The sequence below is a fragment of the Mauremys reevesii genome, linkage group 18, assembly GCF_016161935.1.
Source record: "Mauremys reevesii isolate NIE-2019 linkage group 18, ASM1616193v1, whole genome shotgun sequence".
NCBI classification, from domain to species: Eukaryota; Metazoa; Chordata; order Testudines; family Geoemydidae; genus Mauremys; species Mauremys reevesii.
Genome location: NC_052640.1, coordinates 16,444,640 through 16,462,334, shown reverse-complemented (window position 1 = coordinate 16,462,334; position 17,695 = coordinate 16,444,640). Strand labels below are relative to the sequence as shown.

General features: G+C 42.3%; 1 protein-coding gene across 8 annotated transcripts in view; it reads right to left on the bottom strand.

Annotated features, from left to right (window-relative positions):
• The window catches only part of GNB1L (G protein subunit beta 1 like), a 55,412-nt gene that overhangs the window by 13,913 nt on the left and 23,804 nt on the right, over nt 1-17,695 (bottom strand). For 4 of the 8 annotated variants that reach the window (XM_039505707.1, XM_039505706.1, XM_039505712.1 and 1 more), the window contains 3 exons: nt 11,591-11,718; nt 11,196-11,321; nt 7,926-8,088 (listed from right to left, as the gene is read on the bottom strand). In XM_039505707.1, coding sequence (XP_039361641.1) covers nt 7,926-8,088; nt 11,196-11,321; nt 11,591-11,718 — 417 coding nt within the window. Of the gene's footprint in view, nt 1-7,925; nt 8,089-11,195; nt 11,322-11,590; nt 11,729-17,695 lie in introns of all 8 variants that reach the window. The other 4 variants (XM_039505708.1, XM_039505711.1, XM_039505709.1 and 1 more) reach the window with 1 other exon arrangement.

Sequence of the window (17,695 nt, the reverse complement as noted above, 5' to 3'; positions counted from 1 at the left end):
AGATGTGTTGCTCATGTCCATTCCATACTAGGCATGTGTGCTTGTCACGTGCACCAATGCTGGAAGTGTTTCCCTTAGCGTATCCGTAGGGGACCAGCTCTGGCGCCCTCTGGAGTGGTGCCCGCATGACGCGGTATAAGGGGCACTGCCAGCTCCCCGCACCCTCAATTCCTTCTTGCTGGAAACTCCAACAGTGGGAAAGGAGGGTGGGTCATGGAATGGACATGAGCAACACATCTCAAAACCCCCAGTTACGGAAAAGGTAACTGTTTTTTCTTCTTTGAGTGCTTGCTCATGTCAATTTCATATTAGATGACTCTAAAGCAGTACCACTGGAGGTGGGTAGGAGAAGCCACAGGTTGGACGTGACCCTTTGAAAGTTCCTGGTGCGTTTTGGCGTCATCCTGAGGAACTGGGTGAGGGGGCTCCATGATAGCCTCATCTGGCAACAACGAGGATAATGCCAGTGCTGCAGGGACCTCTATTTCCCTTGGTGGTCCAGCAGCTTGCTCCCTTGGGTCCTCCTGGACCTGTGGGGTCTTGCCTCCCGAAGCCTCGAGCACCGGAGGGGGGCGAGATACCGAGGCCACTGGCTTCTCTGAGGCTACCGACGCCAACTGGGAGGCCTGGGAGGGTTGGGTGAACCTCCAAGGGTTCCATGGATACCATGTTGCTGGCCACAGTGCCTGGAGCCATAGGACAGGTTTTGGTGCTCATGATGTAGGTGGCACTGCAGGTACCTGGGCTTGTCCCACAGTCAGGGAGCTTCGCTCCATGCTGGAGATATAAACGGAACAGTCGGTACTGGGTGACCAGGATCAGGTGGAGCAGTGGCTCTTGTCCGACCGGTGCCGGTCACTGCGTCCCAAAGCCGAACTGTCCGAACGAGATGGACGTCTTGGTCGGGATCTTGGGGACCGACAGCGTTCAGTGGATCTGCATCGGAGATCCGGCGAGCCACACCTCACACTACTCGACCGGTACCAGGACGTAGAACAGGAGCGGGAGCTAATACAGGCTGGTTGCTGGGAGGATCTTCCCGAGTAGGGTGACCTACTGCCTAGGAGACGGGCGATGACAGCCCAGCAATCTGCGATCCCTGATCCTCAATCAGTCCTATGATTAGTACCGGCCCCTCAGAGAGTCGGGGCTGGCCCGGAAGTTCTTGCTGGCTGATGCGTGCCTCAGAGGGTCTATGCCAATCTACCTGCGAGGTACGCCTCGAGTCCCTCGATTGGTGCCCTCTGTGCGGCGATGGAAGAGGGCTCTGCTGAGCCTGCCTCTCTAGTCCTGAGGCGTGATGGCTTCGGGCGGGTGAGCGATGGCGGGACGTCCCTCTCGATGGGGAATGGTGCTGCTGAGGTGGGGACATATGCATAGGTCCCAGCATGGGTTTTCCCCAAGACTGGGATACCGCTGGCGCCTGTGTGGGCGGCACTGGGAGTGTCAGGATCTCCTGAGCTGCTTGAAGGGCTTCGGGCATTGGTGGCACCTGAAGCTGGCCGGGGCCTGCACCGCTATCTGGAGTTGCAGGCCAAGCGTGGGATGGGCTGCACCGTTCGACCTGAGCTGGGGCCCAGCTTCCTGAGGGGGGGTGTTGAGCTGCCTGGCATGTGTCGTGGCTCGCGCCCAGCCCTCCCCTTTCCCCTGACAGTCTTTTTTGACTTCTTGACTGGAGCCATGGAGGGGAACCGGTGCTGGCTTGTGGACGGTGCCGGTGGAGCACTGTGCACGGAGGCCGTGGTGCTCGGTGTGGAGTTGGACCACTGCTCCAGTGCCAGAGCGAGTGCCGACTCCATAACGAGTGCTTTCAGATGGATACCACGCTCCTTCTTCATCCTAAGTTTAAAGGACTTGCAGATACGGCACTTGTCACTTATGTGCCCTTTGCCTAAGCACGTAGGCAGATGGTATGTGGATAGCTGATGGGCATAGGCTGTTTGCAGCGATCACAGGGCTTAAAGCCTGGGGACTGGGGCATGCCGCGTCCCCCGGCTGAGTCCCATTCAGGACTAACGAAGACTTTGAGAACTACTACTAAGGGTAACTAAAAAACTATTAACTATATTACGGGTTTTCAAAGTTTGCAAGAACTGAGAACAAAACAACGCTAGCCGAAGCAGCAGAAGTTCCAGCACTGTTACTGGTGGCAAGAAGGAACTGAGGGTGGGGGGAGCTGGCGGCACCCCTTATACCACGCCATGTGGGCGCCACTCCAGAGGGCAACAGAGACGGTCCCCTATGGATAACGCTGAGGGAAAAACTTCCGGCACTGGTGCATGTGGCAAGCACACACACCTAATATGGAATGGACATGAGCAAGCACTCAAAGAACTACCACTACATAGAATCACCACAGGCGTCTGGAGCCCTGCAGCTGGAAGGGAAGACAATAGTGGTAGAGGATGCTGCTGCTCTGAGTCTTGGGACAAGAGGAGGATTTCTTCCCTCAACACAGCTGCTCAGTCTGGAGACAGGATTCAGGACTAATTGATTCTCACACACTATTATTATTTGTATTGTTTGGTTAATAACACAGAGGATTTAAAATTTGAATACACCTTTAATTTTTTTTTTAAAGGTATAAATCTGCATTTAAAGGGCTATTTCAAGAAAGCCTTATCCAAGCACTCTTTTCAATCTGTTTTACCATCAATATTTCTAAGTTTATAACACACACAGCAAAGCCTTAAACAGCTGCAAATTTAAGCAGAAGAAAATTAACAACCCTATTTCAGTATATTTGATAATCTACAGAAGTACTGTTCTTCTATGATATCTCAAAAGTTGAAAGCAGCCAAATCACTAAATTAACAAAAATACAAACACCCAAGAAACGCATAGAACACTAAAAAGCAAAACTCCAATTTCTTGTTACCTTTGGAGACATTTATGTTAAATGATTGTGCCATAATATTGATACTCCTGGGGGAATTCTGTGCCATTGCAAATGCACAGAATTCATGCCCCCCGCAGATTTCTTTGCTTCCGCCCCAGGGACATTTACTTTCAGACAGGGAAGCAAAGGGAAGTTGCAAGAGCAGTCACAAACCACTCCCTAGCAGCGCAGATACATTGTTTCAGGCACCCAGAGCAGCCAGAAGAGAGGTAAATCACCACGAGGCTGGGGACACCCCAGCCAGTGGCTCCTACCCTGAGCCGGGATTAGCTGCTAGTTCCAGCTGGGCTGGAGGCAGGAGAGGACGGGACTTCCTCTTCCCCTGCAAGGAGTGGCTGGGGCTGTGTCAGACCGATCCCCAGAAACCTCTCCCAGCTGCAGGAAACTCAGCATCCTCCCCGCTTCCTGTCCCCATCACTCCTCAGCTGTGGGGGGAGGAGTCACTGTATGGGGAACTGCTCCCCGATCCGCCCAACTCCCGTGCATCTGGACCTCCCTTACCCAGACACCCCTGCCAAGCCTCACCCAGTACATCCAGAACCCCCCAAGCTCTCCATACCTGAACCCCACCCACTGAACCTCACCCCTGCATCTGGAGCCCCCCTGCAACCAGCCCCCCTGCCTCTGAACCCCCATCCCTGCACCCAGACCACCCCCTACTGAGCTTCCTGCAACCTAAACCCCCCACCCTAATGCCCCACCCCCTGCACCACCCTGAGCCCCCACATCCAGACCCCCAGGCCACTGACCTCCAACTAGCTGCACCCAGACTCCCACCCCCCCCAGCCCCACTCCCCCAGGACCCACACTCAGCTGTGGAGACCCCACATCCAGATGCCTCCACTGAGCCCCACCACCTTCACCTGGAAGCCCCTGCGGAGTCCCATTGCCCCTGCACCTAGAACCACCCCCAGTGAGTCTCTATGCATCCAGACCACCCACACCTAGAACCCCGCACTGAGCTGCCTGCACCCAGATTGTCCCACACAGAATCCTCTCACCCCACAGCTGCATCCCTCCACACTGAGCCCCTCCACACATAGATCCTGCCTCGCTGAGCCTGCCTGCCCCACACCTGGTGCAGAGGGGCAGGGCCCCAGGGTGTTTTTGGGGCAGGCCCAGGCTTTGTGCTGTGTCAAGGTTGGGTGCAGCCTCACCGTTAAGTCTGTGTTCTGGGGGGGGAGCAGGGTGATCTCTCACCTTCATACAGCCAGTGGCCTATGCTCCTCACTGCCATGCTGGAGCCTCTGCATTTATTTATTGACAAATAAAACTTACAGAATTTTGCAGAATTTTAAAATATTGTATGCTGAATTTTTAATGTTTTGGAGCAGAATGCCCTCAGGAGTAATAATATTTACCACAGAAAGCCAACTCAATAGGGCTCTGCAAGTGATTGGATTTTAATGGCATAGAATTAATCAACTCTTTATAAGAACTGTTCTAGACCTCAAACTATTTAGATCCTACTGCATAATTCCAGTCAGCTCAAGAGGTTTAACACTTAGGGGTGTATCCTCAGCAGATCTATGCTCATAACTGGCACAGTGGAGAGGATGGTGATTTTAAAGTAATCTTTCTATCACCCCTGATCCTGGGTCCAAGGAGGCTCTGAAATAAACCCCAGTAACTCTGCAGGACCCTTTAGGCTGCTCAAAATTATGCTGGCTGTGGCTGTCATAGGGACTGCTGTACTGGCCAAGGGATAGGAGCTCTGGCCCTCCTCATAGCTTGCCTCAGTCCACACCCCTTATATGGAGAAAGTGAGGAAATGGATGGTGTAAAGCCAGCATAGCCAGCTCTATATTGTCTGAGGATTCTCCTACAGTGGGGAGAATCCCTGACTGTCTGTTTAGGGCAGCTTTCCAGTCCCTTTGTGCTGCATTCAAAACTGCTGGATTAGGAGCTGAGGATCAAGCCCTCAGAATTTTCATTTCTGTGCATGTCCCATGGCATGATAAATGGGCAAAATTGTCCATGTCAATTTGCATTGAGGTAGTTGAATTCCTACGTAACAAATATTTATTGTCAGAAACATTATTCATATTTCCCCCCTAGCACAAACACATGTTTAATTACTGAGGTTACATTTAATTTTATTTAAATAAACACTTGTCTGGAATCTTTACTTCTGAATGAAAAAGGAATGTAAATGTTTGGTATCTCCAAGGGTTACCAGCCTGGGTCATTCTGGTATATTTTAGTGCCAAATTTTGCTTTCAGATACAAGCATACAACTTCAACTCTAGTCAATGTGAGTTGTGCAAATCCATCTGAGATACTGGCCATATGAGAGTTTCTCTCTCCTTGGGGAGCCATCAGTCAAGCCAGAGGCAGCTGTAGTCTCCTTTGATTTCCATATCTTTACTTCAAAGGCTGCCAGGACATCTTCCTCAATTCTACAGGCTGTCAGCTGGTTTGCCAAAAGCCAGCTGCTCTCCAGCATTGGGGAAGCCACAATGTACTAAAAAAGAACATAGGGAAGCTTTCGAAGCTCAATCAACAATGGAAGAGGAGACTATTTCCAGACTGCAGTGATGAGGAGCCATCCCCAGGAACAGGACAACTGCAAAGAGCACACTCGATTTCGGCCAGCTGGGAGCTTTTGTTAACTGGAGTCAGACTATAACTAAAAATGATCTTTTCTGGGGACTCCGTTGCCACCACTGGTAACCAATGAGTTAGACGTAGCAATAACTGGAAAAGAAATAGCAGAAAGAATTGCACTTATCTTTTGTCCCTGAATCTGAAAGTGCTTTAACTCATAAAGCAAAGGAAGCAGGAGACTGAAATAGCAGTTTCAGAGAAAGAGATGCCATCGAGTTAAGTGCATTGCTGCATCTTTTTAACATTTCCTTTACTCCCACCATAACATGCTTCAGACGAGAATTAAACTTCTGGCCAAGGACAAAGGGCAGCAAGAAGACTAAAAGAGCTGTCTAGAGAAGGCAATGAGGCACAATCTGCCCTTGCTGGGTTGACTGTTCCAGAGAAGGAGCCTGCATTAATGGCTATGGAGCTTCAGAAATAAAAACCGTTTCATGTATTTTGACAACCGTAACTTAAAACTTGAAGTTCTGTGTTTATATTGGTTTTGCTTAATAGAAGAAAGATTTGCCTTTGCCTGAGGTTAATACTGTTCCTGGGTGGCTAAAGACGGCCACAAGGAAACACACCCTTTTTCTTTTTCACATTAATAAAGCTTTTAACATGTTTCTGGCAAATTGGCAAGAGAAGTGCATGTAACTCATAATTTGTGATTTAAATGCAATCATGAACAAATAAATGCCTGTTCAGATCTTATTATTTATGGACTGAACCTGCTTTAAGACAAAATTACTCTTTTTTGGGCATCAGCCAAGCATAAACACTTATTAAGTCTCATTTTAATCATAAGCCACAAAAGTTCTCACTGTCTCACGCAGTCCTGCCTATTTGGAGGTACTATACATTATAGGAACTTATGTGAATTTAACAGGTCTAGTGTAAAGGTTCATACACACAGAGTGGAACCTTTTTACCTTGGAGGACAGCAAATCATTATCAGTTTGCAGGGTCCATGCACACAAATGCAAATAAGACCAAGATGAATTGTAAGAAGGGGGTAAAAAACTTTCCTCTTGTGGATTAGTCAATTTTTTCATTCTTAATTGAGAGAGAGAGAGAGAGAGAGAGAGAGAAAATATATGTATATAAGGACCTACACGCCCCCCACCCCCAACAGCAACCTTACAGTAGCCTTGCTTACAGGCTTAGGGCTTGCTCCTGCAAAGTGCTGAGCATTCTGGCCTTAATCCAGCAAAGCACTAAAATATGTGCATTACTTTACAAGAATAAAAAAAACCCCATATTTTCTTGCTATCTGGGCACCATTTATTATTTTTACCTCATATATATGTGCCTTGAAACCCAGAAAATCAATTGTCCTTTGATGCCTATTTGTGATGTTTAGCAACACTTTTTGTTATTATCTATATATGAAGTTATATGCCATTTTCTCTGTATTTCATTTTTTGTTGTGTTCTAATGTCATATGTCTGGATGAGGATGTATTTTAATATTTATCTGTTTACTACCCTCAAAAACTGAGATATAGATATGACTTTTGCATGCCAAACAAAATAAAAACGAATAAAAGATTTCTACAATACAACATTTATAAAATAGACACTATTCACCACAAAATTTGTATCACCCAACTTAAGGTTACTTTTAAAAAGAGTTTTGGCTAATTTAGTGCTCACTAGAGATCAGAGTACAAAAGTCCAGAACAAGTACACCGGGGCAGTGGCAGTGCAAACTACTGCACAATGTCCCCTCAACCCTGTTTTGAAGGGATCCCCTCTATAGAGGAGGGGTTCAACTTCCATGTCCATTCAGACCTTGGCCTCCCTACTGACACTACTAAGAAACCTGTCAAATAATGGCAGTTGTGGCAATTGGTGAGAGATATGGATGTGTGTCCAGTAGGAACTGGATTAAGACCATTAAATCATGGCACACAGACTTCACTAAACATCCATCAGCTAGTGATAACTTTCAACTATTTCCAACTTGGTCTTAGTAAAACCATTAACATAGGGGTGAAAGACTATTTATCACATTACCAATTGCCTCAGCCATCCAAATCTCCCACTATAATACTACTATAATTTCAGATGAAAGAACAGAACCTCAATATGATGAACTATTTGAACATTAACGTTAGCCAGAAGATCACTAATTCCCCCTTACTCAGATAGCTGTATTAAAACAAGTTTTCAAAACTCCTGCATATATAGGATCATCAGCTGCAAATATTTAAACGTCAGCTAGAACCAGGATAGAAGCTTTGTCATTAGAGCATGATTTATGGTTCAATCATATCCCTGGCAGGTCCAATTAGTAGCCACAAAGGGCTCCTTGTGTCCCTTCTCTAACAGATTAGTCTGAAAAGGGGAAACCTCACCCATGTCAGATAATTTAAGGAACAAAGCATGCTAAATGTTTTCCCCCTCCAAGCAACAGAAGGGAACAGATTTCCTACCTCATCTAGGTCTTTTCCTGGCATGGCCATTAGCCAATGTCCCTGTGCCACCTTCAGCAGTGAACTTTTGCAGAATCCCACATTTTCAGTGAAAACAGAATCTGTCACTGTGTTCCTTCCTTCTGCCAAATCCCAGAGGCAGATCTGTTGGTTACGGCCCTGGCTTTTACAATAAAAAATATATACGTTGTATGTGATCATTTACAAATGAGTGTTTTTGCAATAATAACAAGTTTCAGAGGGGTAACTGTGTTAGTCTGGATCTGTAAAAGCAGGAAAGAGTCTTGTGGCACCTTATAGACTAACAGACGCTTTGGAGCATGAGCTTTCGTGGGTGAATACCCACTTCGTCAGATGCATCTGACAAAGTGGGTATTCACCCACGAAAGCTCATGCTCCAAAACGTCTGTTAGTCTATAAGGTGCCACAAGACTCTTTGCTGCTTTTACAATATATAAGTGATAATAATTCAAACATAATTATGAAGGAGAGAATCACAAACATAAAAAAAGCTCATATAACACAGTTTCTCCCAGAAATGAAATAAAAACGTCTTACATGTATCATCAAACGAACTAGGCAAATAGTAATGACTAAACAGACCGTGTAAAAGAAGGGCAGAGCAAAACAAAACAAAACAAAACCCCACCATTTGCTAGATAAGGCAAACTAGACAAAGATAATGCGTGCAAAGAGGTAAAAACAATGTCAAAAGATTCTAGGAATATTGTATATCCAGGGAGAGTTAATGGGAGAGAAACAAACCAGTACAATGATGAATAACAAGGGTTAACAAATTGGAGCCATAAGGTTGGAATTTTCCATGGTGTGTTGGGCTAGAACCAAAATCATGGATCTGCCGATGAGAAGGATGCACAGATGTCACACCTTCTAGGTGCTACAGACAGGGGCTCTGTGCTGGTCTCACACACTCAGACATAGAAAGTCACAATGGAGGGGAGGGAATTAATAGTTCCATAGTGATGTGAAGCCAGTGGCCCTATTACACTACACTACTGGTGCACAGAAGGTGTGATTGTTATTCCAGTCCATAAGCTAAAGCAGCACAGTATCTTGGCCCTGGCTAGAGGGGATGCATTTCACCTCCCCTACCTTCTGCACTACCTTCATGGTATAGACCATGAATACTCAAAGCTTTATGCAGATAGAATGGATTTAACCCTAGGAAGTTGACTGAGACCATTCTCATCTAACACAGGTCACCAAACCACTATCAGATGGAAATAACTATCACTCTCTACTGATGTGGAGTAGTTTGAAAATGAAGCTCCATATTCCATTATCAATATCCTGAACACCTCAGTTTCCCACCAATCAAATCTTCACATCGTTTTTAAAGATGGAACATTCATAGTCAATAAGTAAGAGCAACCACTTAGTTTATTTCAGGGTCAAGTTACAAGCAATTGCAGGTGTTGACAACAAATATTAGGCATGCAAGCCTGAAACAATGAATTAACTAAATATACTCTATAAGTATCCAAGTAGTTACAGTATCTGTCCTCAAGTTATCTGGAATAAGAAGCTCCCCCACGTCTCTCTTCCATACATTAAATTATACAAATTCAAGTATTTCTTACTAAAAATAATTCTTACTAACAATTTTCTCACTTGACAGAAGCATTAAGCAAAGCAGTGTCATGTACAGTAACTCCCTGGTTTTATGAACATCACTCATATGAATCATTTTTCTGCCGCTGATGTCATCTTCCTGCCACAAAATGTGACTTCAATCCTTCAGCCAACGTTTAAGTGACTGTACATATTTGAAAAAAAAAAAACAGATTTGGCAGCAAAGAAGAGATGCTATTTTCTCAAGAAAAATTAGGCACACTATATAAATTTGTTAATGTACATTATCACTGATAAATTAAGTTATGCACTGTACCTACTATAATTATGAAATGTTCAATTTTATTAACTTTAATTTTATGAACTCCTCAATCCCAGTTCGTTCATAAAACAGGAATTGTACTGAATAGTTCTATAGATCATGGGACTTTACATTTTAAGAATCTATCAGGAGATGGGGAAAATGGTTTGTTCTGGTTAAATTTTAGATGAAGAAAGATAAGGAAAAATACAGATAACAATAGCCCTGGAATTATATTAGATACTTAAAGCATCATAATGTTATAAATACACAGCAGAGAATAGATGAGGGGGAAAACTGGATAATTAGATGAATAATTTTAGTTCAATACCAAATTTCTTCAGGGCGTTAACTGAATTTAAGCAGACAACAAATATAAATGCTAATGAGCTCGATAGTACTTTACAAGAGATGTCTTTTCCTGATAAACATGTCAGAACACCTCAAAATCACACAGACGCTCTGGCATCTGCGGCAAAGAAGGTGGATCACCTGTGTATTCCAAGGAACACAGTAACCTCTCAAACATCCCTCCTTGCAGGAGAACGTAACATATTTTGCAACGGAGTATGAATATGTAACCCAGCATTCTTGTTCAATTTTGGTGGATATTAATCCGCCATTCCTGCTCTTCCCGCACATCCTTCAATCCTTTACTTTTCCTATCTCTTGAACTCACTTATCACCTTTGTCTTTATAGTTTCCTAGCTTGTAATTTGGCTATCTCTACACTAGCTCTTTGTTGGTATAACTTATGTCACTGACGGGTGTGAAAAACATACTCCTCTGAGTGACATAAGTTTCACTGACAGAAGCTCTGGGGTGGACAGCGCTATGTTGGCAGGAGACGCTTTCCCACTGACATAGCTACTGCTGCTTGTTGGAGGTGGTTTAATTATGTCAAGAGGAGAGCTCTCTCCCATAAGCATAGAGTGGCTACATGAGCACTCGTACAGCGGCACAGCTCGCTAGTGTAGACATGGCCTTATTCTGTATTTTTCTTTTTTGAAAACTATTGTGGAACATTTGTCAGTTTACACCCAAATTTACCTTCTTCACATAAAGACTTCAGGTTACCACATTTCCATTAATGTACTAAAGGATGCCAGAAATATGGAATTGTGATGCTGTAGTCACAGGAAGTAGTATTTACTCTGAAGCAATTGAAAACATTATTTTAGGCATTCTCAATTTTTATTTTGTGGCTTTTAAGTTTGGCCCTTTATTGTAAATTGTGTCTCACTTTGTTTTGTATGTTCAAAGACAAGACTTACAATGACTTCAGAACTAAGTGACACCTTCTTAGCAAGTATGTTACAGCAACAAGATTAATACAAGCACCACCATTTCTTGTACCTTTTGACTACTCCACTGACCTGAGGAGCCTGTCTCTGCCATAGATTGCTTCCAACCAGTACACAGATTTTCCTCCATGGCCATCTAGAATTGTGTCCACTCTGCGTGTCTTCAGGTTCCAGACATGGATCAGCCCATTGGAAGACCTGATAGAGGGAACGGATGGCATTTTCTGTGACAATCACGTAAAATTTGATAAGAAATTTTTCTGTTCTTCCACCTTCTCGGACTCTGAAATGTTATGTATGTACATAGGCTTCGTTCAATGCACCAACCACTTACTGGGAATACATTTTGTTGTTTTTCCCAGCTATAATTTACTTAAAGTATATTCTCTTAAAAAAAAAAAGGTTTGAAGGATGCTCATCTCTGCAACAGCTTCTAGTGGGAAATTTACTTAAAGGCCTCTACTTACCCAGAGAAGAGAATGGGGTAATCGGGTTCCTGGTCTCCACAATAAAAATGTAGAGTATGGACTTCAGCACTAGTACCCCGTAGAACAAACTGTGGGTCTGGAGGTGGAAGAGCCATACCAGCAATAATCTAGAGACACCTTTCCAAGAAGAGAAATCAAAGAAAAGCACAAGATTTTCTTAATCACACAGTGTTAAGCAGCATATATTATGAACAACAGAACTGCAACTGTGCTCTGCTTCAAACATTTGCTTCGCTTAAGGGTCTATACTTTCCCCTTATAGCTAGCATTATGTTGAGGTTATTCGCCATATAATTCAAACTAAAATGTTCCCTCTTACACTTAGGGATCAAGCATCTATCAAATCTGCTTCTCATTGCTATCCATCCATGCTAAACTATGAGAAGTGCTGAGATTGCTACATGAATATGCACCCATCATATATTTGAATATACAAATGTGTTCAGCCATTCTCCATGCTGCAAACTGGACTGACAAGTGACAACTACAAAAGGCAAGGAATTGGTCACACAAATTTAGTGGAGCAAGCACATTTATCATTCCAGTTAGGCCCTTGGCAAATTCTTTCCCCTTCCTTCCAAAATAATCCTTTCACTGTGCTCTCTGGCAATGGAATATATATCCAATGAAAAGGATTTCAGGTAAGGTTAGAGCGATAATCATTTTTACACCAGAGTTTCATTACTCCCAAGTGCTCCAACTTTTGGTTCTAGGTATGGTTATATAAAAATAAAATAAAAACCAAAGCAGCATTCTTTTTAACGTTATGACCACACTATGTTAAATATTGCATTCAGAGGGGGTTGCATTCTTCCCAGGATTGGGAAATGGATATCGATCTTTTCGCCTGTAGGCACTGGTTCAAATATGGCCCAGCATCAGTAGTAATAAAAAAATATCATTTGATGGACTGGGCTGGGGGACTATGTAAAGCAAGTGGTTGATCACAGGCTGAGATTCAACAGCGCCCTTAAGCATGTGCATAAAACTTTAAGTACTTGAGTAATTCTGTTGAATTCAAAAGAGCTATTCATAGAACCCTGTTAGGCACATTCTTAAGTGCTTGGATGGATCCAGGCCTTAGCAAAACATGTTCACAGTACAAAAATGCCCATCAAAATGAACACCTACGTAGACAATTTTTGCAAAGACGATAAAGACTGGATGGCAATGAAGACTGAACAATACTTCAACTTGCTAGAGAGGATCCTCCAGAACAATGCTAAGGAATAGCTATTAATTTAGCAGTCTTTATGAGCTCTAAATTCACTTTAAATTTATTTGGAAAATGACACAATAGTGAGCATTATAAGCAGGTTTTTACCAATAGTCCTTTCTGAGTGAAATTATTGGCCATGCCCCATATGTCTTACATTTCTATCTCTTACTTTATTGCCTGTGTTCACATTAAGAAATGAGTAGATGGAAAAGTAAGGGGGGGAGGGGCTGTCACGATGGATCTCAATCATCACAACTCTTTCAAAAAGCTGTTTACTCCTGGGTTCCACCAGCCCAAAGAATCATTTTCTATGTTAAATAAGTGAAGGTCAACAGGCTTCTTTCTCCCAGCGGATCACAGAAGAGGAGTCACAGAGAATCGTAAAACTAAGCATTACATGGACAAGTAAAACATTTCAGTTTTTAAGTAGATACTCATGATGCATCCTTGTCAGACTTTGATTCCTTTATTAAATGGATCCATTGAGTACTGCACTTCAGTTGAGATGAGAGAGATTTAATTTTATCTTTGTTATTTATATAACAGTGATCGCCGCGGTATCAGTAATTCCTAATTAAACAAATATTTTAGGTGTAGTCATGAAACAGGCATTTACAATCTAACATCTCTCTCTTCCTCAACAGTACTGTACAGTAAGCTACAAAAATAATGAGCTCAGCGTATAACTTCCATGTTTTAATGCACTGATTCATCTGTTTTATGATGCTGTCTGATGATCCAGACTCATGACAAGCCTGGAATAAATTTTCAGATGATTACACGCTTGAACAAGGTTGTTCCCCATGGTGAGATTCAACCCTTCAGTGCCTATCTGTAACGTACTTCATCCTTATTATGAGGCTGTCCATTACAATAAGCACTTTGTCACTGAAGGTCACTTGATCGGAGCTCCATAACTGCATCCAAAACCATTCTAATCACCCTCAAAGTGACAATTTGATGTGGAACCCTCTGAACATTTAATGTAGCTAACACAAGCATGTTATAGGGAGGTGTCCCTTTTTATGAAGGAATGATTCCAAAGTATAGTTCCAAGAGAGGGAGGGAGACAAAATGGAAATGAGCCAGCCCAGAGGCTATCAGGGATTATGAGGCAGGATTTAATAGCATTTTTCTAATTATCAACACAAAAGTTTTGCTGACAGACTGTGTGTGCCTGGATGTGAGGAGGGTTTTAGCTGGCATGAAACAGACACTCCTAATGCATGTCTTTACAAGGACAATACTGTAGAAAAATCCTCAGACTGGAATATAGGAAAAAAATAATAGTAAACATACTTTATTCACTTACAGATTCAAAGTAAGTTATCAATCTTTGGAAATGGGATTTTGCTATTATATATATCAATCTGGAAACCTGGATTTAATAGTATATGGCTTTTATCAATAGCCCCATATTATGTTTTGCTACGGAATGAGGTATTTTCTATTATTAATTGCTACTGCTAAACCATCAGAGACTGCACAGCAAGAAAGACAGTGGTGCTTGATGAGAAGTGACAGCATAACAATTTTAAGTTTTCTACTGTTTTCACTAGTTGTGACATAGCAGTTTGACCAACAGTCTGGGAACAGGAACTCCTAAATTCTAATCCCACCTCTGTTGCTAATTCCCTCTGTGAACTTCGGCAAGTCACTTAAGGAGATTTTCAAAGGTACTGTATTTAACTGCCTGAAGATGCAGATAGCCGCCTAGTGAGATTTTTCAAAAGCACCTAAGTGCCTATCTGCAAAATTTTCAAAAGTCCCTAAATGATTTAGGAGCCTAAGTACCATTTTCAAAAGTGACCAACATTGGTATGAGACCACAATCAGGCCCCAGGGCTCTAAGCAGCAAAGTGAGACCTAAAGAAGGAAATTTATAATAAATGCTTTCAGAAAAGTTCTCTGTCCTAGACTATGTGCTTGACCCAGAGGCACCCAGATGTTGTGAACACTGGCTTCCAAGACAGGACATTGGAGGACATGAATTAAGTTTTTCTTATGACATTATTTGTTTGTAAGAAGACACCAGCCTTGAGAGATGCAACACCTCCTTGCTGTACTTTGGTCTTGTTATTTTAAATAGACAGCAATCCTACTCTTTCTTTTTTCTAGCTTTTCCTGTGCGGGTAACACTCTCCTCCTTCAGGGACCAAACTTTGCTCCAGAAGTTATTTTGACAGGGTACAATACAAACCCCAGATATATTATGTTGATTACTCTTGATCCACCACCAATTGCACGTTGATTGGAAAATCCAGGTGTCCAGATCGATATTCCAGTTAGCTAATGACTGTGTACACCACACATTGTATTGTAAAGGGCTTTGCCATGCAAAACATGTTTCTACTAAAATTGGGAATTGTTTAATCTTCTTCAAAAACGTAAAGTTACATAATTTTAGAGAACAAATTACCAATAACAATACCTATAAAACTCCACTTTGTTTAGCATGTAATTAAGGGAACCTTCCTTAAGTTATTTGAGTTTCTGTGCAGTGAAAAATGCACTACTTCAGCATTTGATACCAAAAAAGAATAGAAAAAAGTAGCTCTTTCAATTAATAATAGTCATTTAAAAATGTAAATGTCAGAAAGATTACCTTGGAAAAATCTCACAGAGAATTTAAAAACATTAACAGATTCCCACAGGAAAAATTCCAGCTGAATTCAACAACTCTCCTGTTCCCACTCTTGTCATTTGTATTTCCATCACACATCGAAGCAAAAACAAATTGCTAGTAAACTATCATCCAAGCACCCCCTTCCCCTGCAACCCCACAATTAAATCTGAGATACAGACAGCTCGGGCAAAGACTAAAAAAGGCTTCCTATTCTGTAGTCGTTTACAAAGTAGCAAAATGTTGGTGCTAAAGAGAGATTTTTCAGGTATGCCAGAGATAAATCTCCCTCGGCATGTCTGGCAAACTGACTCGGGACTCTAACTAGCAGGTGTGCAGATATAATTATGACTGCAAAATATTCGACACATCCAGGTGTGCTCATCATCAAATATATGAAATCCCTTTTATTTCTGGAAATTCCAAGCCTACCAGGTGCCAGCCTCCCAAAGAAGAGTAAGATTAAAGAATTAATCAGTAAAAATATGAATAACCTTTTTTCTTCCCTGTTCTCATGTATGAAAGCTCCTCTCCAGATTGCACTTCTGTCTTTTCCACTTGGGTCAAAGGGTAACTGTGCTCCTTTCATGATGATTTTTAAGACACGTTTCCCACATCTTATAGCTAACTAACTAGATATGACTATATAGCATCTGCATTCAATAAGAATATACAGTATGTAATTTCAAAGAAAACTGGTAGAAAGGGCAAATTTATTAAGTTAATAGCATAAGGCACATAATCAATTTATATTACCTCCAACTCCATTTTCAATTTTAAAACATGGTAGGTAGCCCTTACAGTATGAGCTTTCTAAAGGGCCCAGAAGGCCAATCTTGTCCAGGCTTTCTGCCTATAAATCATAACAGACAGTTGAGCTTTCATGGCTGGGGCAATCTCCCCTTCTGCCCCCAGCAGTACCCATACTGCATGGCTGCATTTAAAAATTGTGGGCCTCCCCCAACTCAGCTGGCTACCACCTTACTGGTTGGCTGTATGATCCATTAGAGCAGCCAGGCTGGATCAACAGAGACCCAACAGCCACCTGATTGGCCTTCCTCTAAATCTACTCTACTTGAAATGCCAAAACACAGTGGAACTTGCACATATCTCAGACAACGGTAGTTGGGGCAAATGCTATATGGACATGTGGCATTTGTAGCAGGCAAAGGATCAAAGTCCAGGATTACAAGTACCCATTTTATTCAAACATAACTAAAATACAGATGGTCTGGCAGCTTCCAGATACATCTGCAGAAAGCAACTGAACTGCTTATTTCAGAGTATTTGAACTCAGAGATGAGTATTTGAAGTTTACTGCATACTAAGAAAATGTGCTCTAAAAGCAGGTTAAGTATTTGGTAACACACATATGCCCGCCAGCCTTCTGTGGTAAATTTTCAGCCCACTGCCTTTGAGTTTGACTCTGCAAATCCTATAAGCTTTACATAAAAAACACAGAAGTAGGGAAGAACATTTAAATAGGAGAAGTATCTGAGCAACAGGATGTTTAGTTTGTACTCCATCATAGGCTAAAAATGTAACAAGACTCTCCCCCCACCACCAAATGAAGCAACTTGGAATTCAATTAGCCTACAAGGAACAGGAGCTTACATTCTCATCCTGGACCTCATTTGTACACATCACAACTTCACCACATAGTTTGATATAATTGTCAATCTTTCCTCAAGTAAAACTCAGGAGAGAAACTGCACAGTATGCTGAGGTCAGAACTGAGGCACACTGGTAGAACTGGGGGGAGGAGTGAAGCTTGCCTGCACATGACACGTGATTTGCTTTTAGACATGTGAGCACTATGTTAACTTTTGAAAAATATGCCAAGAAAACATGAATGTGACAATTAAGCTTTTTACTTTCTAGGTCTGTTCGATATCTTTCCTGCTATACTACTAATACTATAATAATACTAATTATAAAAATCGTGCTTTAGTGTTTATGTTTAAAAAGCTAATTAAGTAAATATAATGGGTTTCAAATAGAATGATTTGACACATAAAACGTACAAATGAGTCATTCCTTTTAGCAATGTGTATATCCAGTGCTTTACATTAGCATTATTAGCTAATTACTTTGTATATTTATTCTTTATCTATGTTCATCCTCAGACATCAGTGTCAAAGTAGGAATTAAGGAACGACATTGTACCTTAAAAGATTCATGTTAAAAACAAAGCAAAAATAAAACTATGGCAATGGACTGGAAGCATGCACTAGTGTGAACT